Genomic DNA, 12,153 nt, shown 5'->3' on the forward strand with positions numbered 1-12,153 from the left:
GAGGCTAAACCTCGAGACGAGCGGAGAGCAGCTCGACGAGGGCGGTGGGGGAGGTGCGGTCGGGAGTAGGAAACACACAGAATCACATACACACACACATACATGGAAACACACACACACACAGCCAGCGGTTGTTTCAGAAAGCCGGCAGGGAGTCACGCCTCCTACATCTGCTGAATTATTTATCACCTCCAAACACACACATTCAATCTGCAGGATTACCACAATAACGAAGGAGTGTGTGTGTGTGTGTGTGTGTGTGTGTGTGTGTGTGTGTGTGTGTGTAAGGCTGTTTAACAGCAATTTAATGTTTATTTTAAACTGGTTGTGCAGAACAACACACGCTTGTCATTTCACATTTTAAAACTGCGTTCCGTAAAAAATTTTTTAGGCAGGACATCATAATCTGGCATTTAGCTCGTATCAATCGGCTGATCAATTAAAGTCTGATTTAATTAATCAGTTTCTGCTGATTGGTTGTCAGGATCCCACAAATTGTATGGTCCTATATTTAATGGAACAAGTATGCTTGTATGAAAGGCAAAAACAATATTTATTAAATTTAGTTGTTTGTTTGTTTTTTTATTCGCCAACTGTTCAGATTGGAGAAATTTAAAATAAAAAACCTGAGGTGTTCAGCAGTATATTAAGTTAAAAATGTGTTATTTTTAATAAATAACTTGCTGCAAAAATGTATCAACATTTTCAAGTTTGACTTCTGTGAGCTCAGATCACTCCGAAGGATTAAAGTTTTTATAGTGACAAATAATTAAATGATCAAACAACCTTTGCTACCAGAAATATTACAAAATAAAATCCATGACTTTAGCTGCCAAAGTTGCACAGCTTTACAGACAATATGATGTGGAGTTCTACTTGGTTTAATGCTTGGTCTCCTGCAGTTGCTTTCAACAATTTGGTTTATAGTTTTTTTTGTTGTTGTTGTTTTTAGTATTACAGAAAAAAAATCTTTATTACACAACAAGTTGTACTAAAATTCATTCATTAAACCAGTTTCCTAACAATAACCTGCCTGACTGAGTTTAACTTATCTGAACTTTCTGCAGAAATGTACCAAAGTAGCTCTAACATTCATTAGCTTTCTTTTCATCTGCACCTTTTTTTCATGGTATAAAAAACTGAGGATTGATTCATCTCCAAAGCCTGATTGAGGGTTTTAAATTTCCTTTGTGATAATCTAATTTATGACAGAGTCAGACTCTTATTTTGAAGAGTATCACAAATTTATCTTGAATTTACAGATTTAAAGATCTTCTCTTTTTTTTTTTTTTTTCACTTTACATCCTAAACTCTGCTAACCCAATCCTGATCATCAAAAATCTGATTAGAATTTTTTTTTTATTGAACCTTAATTTATACAGGTTAGTCACATTGAGCTTCGAGGACTCATTTACAATATAAGATAGAACTTTATTGATCCCGCAGGAAATTGAGACCTGTTTTAAACAAAGAACACAGATGACAACAGTAGACAATTATAAAAAAAGCATATAAATTGAAAAATAAATGGGAGAAAATTATATTTAAAAAAAAGACACAAAAAGACAAATATCAAGTTTGAAATTCAACAGGATTCATTGGGGAGGCCTTAATGTAAACACAGAAAGAAGAAAAGCGAGCTGGGTAAAGTAGACAACCAGAATCTGCAGAGTCACTGGTTGCCATGGTGATTCCCACCTTTTTGAGATAACCAAAAAGGGGAGGGGCAGCACGTAGCAGCACTTTAGGCAGAAAGTTAGAGTAAAATGTAAGCATCGGTAGGCCTCGATAGGGTTTTATGGATGATATAAGTAATAAGTTCAAAATAGACTAAAATTGCTATTTTTATTAAATGAAAATTGCTGTGGGTTTGGGGGTGTGCACTCTGACCTCTGAGGGGATTTGAGAGAAAACCAACAGTCCTACAGCAGAGACACCATGGGTGAGAGAAGACAAAATACTGAAGTTGTACTGTACAGAGAAACACAATAAAGGTTAAAAAAAGCAATTGGACTTGTATTCTGAAGCTGAAGATGTTTCGCTTTCCATCCGGCTTTATCAATTCAAAAATGTCTGGAGTGTGTGGAGTTCCAATTTATAAAACTTGTGCTCCAGTGGGTGGTAAGAGTCAAACTAAAAAGGTACTGATCTGGATGAGTACATTTCCTGTAAACTTCAATAATGAGGCTTCCATCTCTTTCTATGTTCACCAAACAGTCCAGAAAAGGCAGCTTGTTGTCAGTGGCATCTTCTCTGGTAAACCTGATGTTGGTGTCCACAGAGTTTGTGTGTGTGGTGAACGCTTAGAATTAGAAACAAGTTTCTTCCACATATGTGAACCAGTGGCTCGGTGTTATTCCCTTGAAAAAGTCCAGGGCTCTCTGTTCCATTTCCTCCATGTGGAGATTGGCAACAATCGGTGACACTGGAGATTCTATGGCGCAACCATACTTCGTATGGAGAAAATTGTAGAAGAAGAGGATATCCTATGAGAAAAATCTCCCAAAATCCTCCAACTTGAACTGTGACAGTGTAAAAACTATTGAAAATCTGCAAACAGTTGTGTCAAGTCCAACTTTCTGTGTCCCATTTAAACTTGAAATGTTTCTGCTGTGAAGTCTGTCTGAATTGGAGAGCTCCACACAGGGCTGGATTTGATCACTCCAACAAATGCCATTATTGTTTATGGGGACATTTTTCACTGTTTTCAGTTAATTTCATTTCTATCGTTCAATGTTCCATTATCAAAAGTCAGAGCTCACCCTTTCTGATTGAGATACACATTAATGATGAACGTTTGTGAAAAACAGAGGTATAGCTGGTGAAGCATAAAGAGGGATCTTTAATAATTATACTACGAACCCCATTAATTAAAAGATTTTGGTTTGAGTTTAGCTGAATTTGACCAGAGAGTGATCCAGAAGGTAACATGTGGAAACTGAATGCAGCTCAGCCTTCAACAAACGGAGAAGGAGGAGGAGGAGGAGGAGGAGGCCGCTAACACATTCCCTGTGCATTACGACGAGTGTGACAGCTCCATCTGGGAGATGTTAGACGGCTATTAGCACGCCACGAGGCCTCGACGGTTCCGTAAACACACACGCGAACACACACGGGAACACACACGTCGCCTGGTGTTATTCCAGGCATGTGCTCAGGCAATCAAAGCGGGAGGAAGAGAGAGACGAGAGAGAAGGCGGAGGAAGAGGACTGATGACAGCCGACGCCGTTTTCATCAGAAGCAGCAGCAGCTCGGGCTGCAGAATAAAAGCTTTAACAAGTTTGCGTTGCCATGTGGCACTCAGAAATGTGACGAGAAGCAGAATTTCTGTTTCCTGCCAGAGGTGAGACGTGTTGAAACATTCTGTTTGGTTAAACCAAAGATTTAGCAACCTGAAATGTTTTATTCTGCACAGAGAAGATAGTTAAGGCCCCCACATACTTGGGCGTACTTCATTCCGCGGAGGTCCGCACATACTCGAGGTGGACTCAACGCGGACGTCAGCCGGTCATGTCTGTGCAAAGACTGATTTTTACGACTGCGTACGCGTACTCGGTGTCACACAATAAACTGCCCGGTGATGGATTGTTTTGTATGCGACACCAACCACTCTCTGTGTTCCGGGCAACCAGTCGCAAGGGTGGGCAGCGCGACTGCCGCTCTCTGTACAGCGCTAACAGGTGTGCGGCGGCTGCCCTGGTGGTGAAGAAACGGGGCACGCCCAACTAGCTCATCGAACTTGCTAGAATCCATTAGAAAATATTCAAAATGTGTCTCACAGTCCATCGTCTTCATGTCCTTCACCAGTGTATTAAATTCTCTAACCCTAATCGGGAGGGTCTGGAGATTTCCCAGTGGGCCAGTCTGATGTGTGGGCTGCTCTGCCAATGCTCTCTGTTTTTTTTTTTTTTAAACTTTTTATTAACAACATAAAAACACAGAACATCGCTGCCTCTACCCAGGGCCGCCAGCAGCTCTCGTTTTTTTTCTTCTTCCACAAGTCGGATCCGCGACATGACCTGTCAATCAATCCAGTAGGCATGTCAGCAAATGACCAATCGACGACATCAATTTGTCCCGAAGGTAAACGTCCCTTACCTGCAGAGCTGGGCTGCAGCCCATCTGGGTGTACACTTGAATATGGAGTCTCAACAGTCTGCAGACAGTACGCGCGTAATCTGCACGGCTCACCGACTATACACAGTGTGCCTGAGTGTGTGGGGGGCCTTTAGATGCATCTTTAAGCAAATACTGCTGAATTTTTAACAGTACATTTAATCATTTGTGTTAACGTTCAGCCACACCGAAAATGAGTTCAAATAAATCTTTTACCTCTCGGTGCATCGCTTTTCAGAAACCTGGGCTCACACCAGCCCCTGCTGACCTCTGATCTTCCCCTGACAGGTGCGGCATCCATTCTGGGATTCCTGTCCACCTCTGCAGACCTCTCACTGGAGGGCAGCCATGGGCCGATCTCTCCAGGTAGACGGGGATTGTTAAGCCGAAGGCCGTTTAACTCAATGCAGACCTTTAGCTTTTTAATGTCCTCCAGAGTCGAGCCTATAGATGACATTTAATGAGCAGAAAGTACAATCACAAAATCATTTTAAAGCAAAAGAAATTCCTGTAATGAAATGATATACTAGTTTGTATAGAAACCAGAAATTATCAGTTGAAATTCTAGTAGCAAGTTTTCTGCAAGGACATATCTCGGGTCCATTATTATTTACTGTATTTTATAAGAATGATCTTACGTTTGTTCACACTAATTGTAGTATACAAATGTTTGCAGATGATACTAAGATTTATAATGACTTAAGATAATGAATTATATTCATAACTCATCTGCAATTGTTTGGCCAACAGGTGTTCCACAAGGATTTATCTTTGGACAATTATTGTTTATTTTTAATGATCTTCCATCAGTTTGCTCTAATTAATGCATGAAAACTCTCCTGCCACTTTAAAAAGTTAGCAGAATAGTTGCTTCACAATGCTGTTTGTCTTAGTAGAGTTGCCATAGTTAAACGTTGCAGTAAAGCTATATACTGTATATTACTAGGTAGCATCTTTCTTTCACTGAACCCCAAAGAATATACAGAATGTTTGTTAGTAATAGTTGACGCTATCCTGGCTTGGCTGTCTTCAGTAAGGACTTAAATTCTTGTTTATGGTTGAATTTCAGTGATAAGTATAGTGCTAATTCAATTCAATTCAATTCAGTTTATTTATATAGCGCCAAATCACAACAAAGTTGCCTCAGGGCACTTTACAGGAACATTCACATATAATCATACAGTATTAGCATTTTTTTTTCTGTCAAGCAAGAAGTCAGGTTAATATTCTAGTAAGGGCAGGATATAAATGCATGCAGATGACCCCGCAATTTATATTATTAGCAACTAATTTGCTATAAGGCTGTTAACAGGTGTTCCGCAAAGATGTTTTCTTGGACCAGTATTGTTTATTTTATTTATTATTGATCTCTCGTCTGTTTGCACTAATTGTAACATTCGTATATTTGCAGTTGATACTGTGTTTTATATACATGGTAACAGTACAACACACATTGCTAAAAAGTTTACGAAGTCTATGGTTGATGTTACAGCATGGTTAAAGTAAGGCGGCATACAACTTAATGAGTCTTAAACAGTGCAATTATAATTATAAACTGTAAGATATTTAAAAACAAAACACACAAGAATCTTGTACAGATTTTCTGAAGTCTTACTGTTGGTGAGTTTGATTTTCTTGTTGAGGTTTTCAGTCTCGTCCTTGTCCTCTTCATCCTCATCCCTGCCTCTTTTCTGTCGACTGCTGATGATGCTGCTCTGATGAAATGGCTCCAGGCTGAAGATGTGTCGCCTGTTTATTGCCATGCTTGGATGTGAGAGCGAAATGGAGGAGTCTCCTGGAAATGAAATTTTGGATGTCGGAAGAATTTGTTGTTGATCCGACTGCAACACAAAACCTTTGCTCTTATTTTTCGTCTCCTCTGGAGGGCATTTTTCTTCTTCTTCTTCACCTTCATCCTTCTCCTCTGTTGAGTCATCCTTCTTGTTGGAGTGGTGATGAACTAGAAGTTGTCTTTGAGGAGAGGGAGGCTTTAACCCTGTCAGGACAAGAATAACATTTTTAAACAGAAAACAAAAAGTTGTACATCACTGACTTAACTTAAAAAAGACCTTTATACAGACGCTCAAAGTCAGTGGTTTTGTTCACCACATGGCACTGGGTAGCCACGTATATTATCCAGTAATTTTATATTTGTTTTACAATTTGTAAAATGTTAGATCAAATTCTGAAAGAAAAACAGATTTTAAAATCAGGATTGATAAAATAACATTTCTGAACACTGGGGGGGGGGACAGATGTAGATGGTCTTTAAACATCTTTAAACATGCAAGTGCTCCTGTGTTATTTCCTCAATCTGGCCACCATGTCAACTTTTGAGGAGGAAGAGTTTGAGGACTTGGGGGAAGGCCTGTCCATTACTGTGGCAGAAGTCACCAAAGTAGTTAAAAAGCTCCCTGGCGGCAGGGCATCAGCGGTGGATATGCACTCTTGAGATGCTGGTGGCTCTAGACACTGTGGCTCTGTCATGGGTGACGCATCTCCTTAATGTCACATGTAGGACTGGCATAGCACACAGAGTGGCAGACTGGAGAGGTAATTACTCCTCTTAAAAAGGGAGACCAAAGAATGTTCCAACTAAGAATGGATCACACTTCTCAGTCTACACAGGAAAGTTTACTTCAGTGTTGGAAGGGAGATGCCCACAGATTGTCCAAGCTCAGGTATAGGAAGACTAATGTGTTTTTTTTTCCTGGTTGTGGACGAGTGAACCAGGTCTGTACTCTCGCAAGGTTGGCAAGAGGTTTATGAAGCTCATGACACACTTCATGTCTTTTGTGGATCCGGAGAAGGCCTAATATTGTTGTGTACTTTGAGGAGTTCTGTGTATGCTTGTTGTACTGCTGAAGCATGACGTTCCATTTTAAAACCTCCCAGTCCTGTAGAACCAAAGCAAGAGGTGTGTCCACATTTTTGGCACAAAGTCAAGCTTGTTCTTGGTGCAAGTTGGACTTTATCAGGGTGTTCTTTTGTTTTTTTTAACCTTTTTGTAGAGTTCATGGACCAGATCTCAAGGCACAGATGCGAAGAGGGTGTCTGGTTTGGGAACCTCAAAATCTCATTTCTATTTTTTGCAGACAATGTGGTCTGGAGGTGGTGCCTCCAGACCATGACCTCTAGCATGCACTTGGGCAACGCACAAATGGGACAAGAGTCAGCTCCTTTAAGTTTGAGGTCATGTTTCTCACCGGGTAAAGGTAGAATGCTCCCATCTACGTCTCTGCCTCAAGCAGTAGAGTTCAATTATCTTGGAGACTTGTCCACCAATAATGGTAGGATGAAGTGGAATAGACTGACAGATCAGGGCCTTTTGTGTAGTAATGGGGGTGTTATTGGAGCTGAGCCAAAAGGTAAATATCTGGATTTACTCCTGAACTTTAAAATTATTGATTAACATCTTGAAATCCTGAACATTAAGAGTATAAGCTCATCCCCATAAAACTTTGGCCCCAATAATGTCAGTTAGAAGCCAGCACACGGCCAATTGGATCAAAGACTGGAATTTTTTTCTCCAACTCATCTTTCCTTTCTATAATGTGTCTATAACTTCTTCATCTTTACATTCTCATTCTTGTCTCCCCTTTCTTTCTTCTATCAGTCCCTCTTTTTATTCTTCATCCTCTTTCACAATCATCTTATCTCTCGCTTTCTTTACATATATACCCCCATGCTCTCACACCCTTTTTGCTGATCATTTGATTTTGGACACTTCCTGCTGTTTCTTGCCACAATACGTGCCTTGGCAACGGGCCATCAAAGGCTATCACCATGGAAACGATGCTGTCAAAAAATAAAAATCATTTTGGCAGCAAAAATTACTGATGTGCTCACAAGCAACTGAATTTTGAGAGGTCATATAAAACTGTTTAAAGCTAAAACTGCTGTAAAATGAAATTTATCACATACATATTATTATTTTCTGTTAAGACATAAAATTTAATCTTAAATCCAAAGTAAAATCCCTCTAACCCATCAGCTTAAAGAACCTACTTTAGCAGCAATAACTGTCAGCAGTGGTTTGCTGAAGGACGTTATCTGTCTAGATGTCTAGACTTTATCTGCCTAGATGTTAGATACGTGGAAAACTTGGTAAGGAAACTGAAAGTTAAATTTGGTTTCTTTTTCAGAAATAGATCCCGTCTAACTCTGAATGCTAGGAAACACCTTGTAACTACGACTTTCTTTCCCTCCATTGATTACGGTGACGTTATGTACATGAACGCTCCTACAAGCACCCTGCAGATGTTGGATGCTGTCTATCACGGTGCACTAAGATTCATAACTGGCTGTGATTATCGTACCCACCACTGCACCCTGTATTCACTGGACATCAATAACTTCACGCAGACTCTCTCACTGGTACATTTTCCCCTTTAAATCACTTCTTGGTCTGCTGCCTTCATACATCTCCTGCTACATGTCACTGTGTGAGTGCAGCTATAGCATGTGCTCTCAGGACATCATTACCTGCAGTGTTCCCTCAGTGAGGACAGAACTAGGCAAAAGGGCCTTCTCCTACTCCACTCCTGTTTCCTGGAATATCTTCTACTGAACAGTGTCTACTGAACAGTGTCAACAGTGTCTACTGTTGTCATCACTCTGTTAAAATCAGATATCTCTTGTAAATGAGTCCCCGAGGCTCAATGGGATTAACCTGTATAAATAAAGGTTGAATGAATCAGTTTCTCACATGGATGTGGTGGGATTTTAGACGATTCTTCTTTTTAATTATTGCTCCAGTTCATTAAGATTTCTACTCAGCTCTATCAACTCTGGTCCCACCATAGCATTTCAGTTAGATTGAGGCTCTGGACATCGACTGAACCTTTGCAGCACCTTGATTCTGAGGTTGTTTTTTTTGTTTGTTTGTCTTTTTTTTGCCATTCTATTGAACATTAGCCAATTTGTTAGGGATAATTGTTCAGTTGAATCATGATCCACAGTGCTTTGTTCTACAGAGGTCTACAGTGTTCATGGTCAACTCAATGACTGCAAGGAGCCCAGACCATTACCCTTCCACCACTGTACTGACAGTATGAATGAGCTAATATATTGTGTTTGCTGCTGTGCATTGTGATCTGTCTTCAAGTAATAATTCTCATCAACCTGCTAATTTTTCCATTAATCTATCTAAATTAGTTGTGTGTTTGCAGATGACTCTGTAATTTATGTATGAACCAAGTTGAACCTTAAGCTGTGTTTTTGTTTACAGAGCTGTGAAGAACAGAGCTGATTGGATGACTTGACCATATTTAGCAATAAAATAATCACTTTTTTTTTAGTTTTATCTGTTAAGTAAAATAATTCTTCTGCTTTTAAAGCTTTTGAAGGCCAGAAGGCAAAGAGGTTCAAGATGTTAATTGTTCTGGCCTGAAGGTTTTTAGAAGTCTTGACTTTCAGGTGTATCTCTAAAATGGATATGGAATGTCGGTCGGTCTATGTTCCTACCCTCGCCTATGGTCATGAGCTCTGGGTAATGACCAAAAGAATGAGATCACGGATACAGGCGGTTGAAATAAGTTTCCTCCTCGGGGTAGCTGGACTCTCCTTTAGAGATAGGGTGAGAAGTTCAGTTATCCGGGAGAGACTCAAGAGTAGAACCGCTGCTCCTACACGTCGAGAGGAACCAATTGAGGTGGTTTGGGCATCTGGTAAGGATGCTCCCTGGGCTTCTCCCTAGGGAGGTGTTTCGGGCATGTTCCACTGGGAGGAAACCCCGGGGAAGACCCAGGACATGCTGGAGAGACCATGTCTCTCGGTTGGCCTGAGAACGCCTTGAAGTCCAGAAGAGCTGGAAGAGGTGGCTGTGGAAAGAGATGTCTGGGCCTCCCTGCTCAAGCTGCCGCCCCCACGACCCGACTTCAGAATAAGCGAAAGATAATGGATGGATGGATAGATATGGAATGCAGTACAGTATAGTAATCCCTCACTTGTCACGGGGATTACGTTCCAGACACCTCCGCAATAGGTGAAAATCTGCGAAGTAGGGACATTATATTTATTTTAGTATTTATATGTATTTAAGGCTTTATAAACCTTTCCCACACTCTTGCAATGTTCAGTCTTCACAGTCGTCTTATTGCAGGAAGTAACCACCCTCTTTGCAGTCTTGTTGAAAGTCACTGCTGTTGTAGACCTGATATTCTTCTCCTCCTTCTTGATATAGCGAACCGTAGATTCGTTGATCCCGTAATGGCGGCCAACAGCTGTGTAGGTTCTCCTTTCCTTCAACATGTTGAGAAGCTCCACCTTCTCTTTTATGTTAAGTTGTTGGGTTCGCTGCCTGTTTCAGAAATCTTGCGGTTCATTCTGATGAAACTTTCCAAACCTAAGCCGTGCTGCCATGTTGTTTTAGGAGAAAAGAGGCTTTTTCCCACAACCTTTTCAAAAAAGCCACGACCCTTTGCCGTTTAACCTGCGAACTGAAACCTGTATCGTCTGAGATGAAGTAAATTTTTCTGATCATTGCACAGTCTGACCTTTGGGGTAAATTGACTGGGACTTGAATACCTGGGCAGATTGGCAGCTACCTTAAATATTCTCACTTGTATATATTTTTCTTTGTAGAATGATGGACTCCAAATAGTTTGGAAATGACCTTTAACCCTTCGCCTATTGAGGGGTAGAAATAGCTGCATCTCTAAGGTCAATGCTGATGTTATTCTGCCCTGGTGTGCAACTATATGCTCCAGATCAGCAAAAAACTCCTGCTTTTATAGAGGTGGTACCAAATATTTACTGTATATAAACACAGACTTGTAATAAAAGTATAATGTTTATAAACCATATATAAATACACATGTGAAACTGATTTTGCGTCAGTTGGAGACTGAATCAACTTTTCTAGACGTCTTCAGATCAAATAATTTCATTTTTGAATCCCTTTAAAAAAAAAAGATTTTTGTTTTATGTGAAGCAGGAAGTGTAAAAGTCTGACGGTGAACGCCCGGCTTCCTGGAGAAAATGAGGGCAGCGTTACGATGAGCTTAAAGTGACAGAGTGCACTCAGAGTTCATGTGTGTGTGCGCATGTGGGTGTGCTTGTGTTAAACACATTCATAAACACACACAGAGACACACGCAAAAGTGAAAAGAAAAAAAAAAAGACACGAGCTAGTGAATTCAACCGACTAAAACAATGCGTGTTTTTATGGCCTTTCTGCGCGTGTGTACGTGTGTGTGCGTGCACGTGATCCTGCAGAAATCTCCGGAAATCCTCTTACCTCTCAGGGTCTCAGCGGTGGCAGCAGAGGGACTTCCTCCTCCTCGCCTCCCCTCTCTCTCCGGGCAGCGTTCCTCTCCACCCTCCTCTTCATTCCTCCTCTCCTCCTCCTCCTCTTTGTATTCATCCCCCCTTCTGTCTCTCAGCTGGCTGTCTGCCAGCTCACGTTCAACCTCTCCTCCTCTTCCTCCCCCTTTCTCCTTCAGCACCATCTCGGAGAATCGAAGCATCGTATGCTGACAAAAAAAAAAAAGAAAAGTTTAAAATGAAGCACCACTCTGAAACCTGCACTAATCTATTTATTAGAAAAATAACCTATTGATCAGTAAATTTTGATAATGTATCTCATGTTTGTACAATAAAATAAGTTTCAGAAATATATTTTTCTTTGTTTGACATAACGTCATTCCTTTAGGACCGTGATTTATTTATTTATTTTTTTGGTTCTTTGAATTTGACAAAAAGAAAATCACTGAAATGATTAGAATGCCTCCTGGGTGCGTTCTACTGTAAAACGAGCCCGAGGCAGACCCAGAACCTTCTGCAGGGGTTATATATCCTCTCTGGTCTGGGAACACCTTGGACTCTCGCAGGAGGAGCTAAAGAGTGACTCTGAAGAAAAGAAGGTCTGAGTTTCCCTTTCTCCAAGATGGATAGACAGATGACTGGAGAGATAGATGAACAAATGAATGGATGGATGGATGGACAGATGGATGGATGAATGGAAGTTGGATGGACAAAAGGACAGCCAGATGATAGATGGATGGATGAATGGATGTAAGCTGGATGGAAAGATG

General features: G+C 40.7%; 1 protein-coding gene across 1 annotated transcript in view; it reads right to left on the reverse strand.

Annotated features, from left to right (window-relative positions):
* Nucleotides 1–9,629: 9,629 nt before the first annotated feature.
* LOC119429045 overlaps nucleotides 9,630–12,153 on the reverse strand; it is a 9,954-nt gene continuing 7,430 nt past the window's right edge. Inside the window, exons 2-3 of the mRNA XM_037696762.1 lie at nucleotides 11,358–11,592; nucleotides 9,630–9,682 (exon numbers count right to left, since the gene is read on the reverse strand). Coding sequence (XP_037552690.1) covers nucleotides 9,630–9,682; nucleotides 11,358–11,592 — 288 coding nt within the window. The remainder of the gene's footprint in view (nucleotides 9,683–11,357; nucleotides 11,593–12,153) is intronic.

Source organism: Nematolebias whitei, chromosome 23 (genome assembly GCF_014905685.2).
Source record: "Nematolebias whitei isolate Nwh7 chromosome 23, NemWhi1, whole genome shotgun sequence".
Lineage (NCBI taxonomy): Eukaryota > Metazoa > Chordata > Actinopteri > Cyprinodontiformes > Rivulidae > Nematolebias > Nematolebias whitei.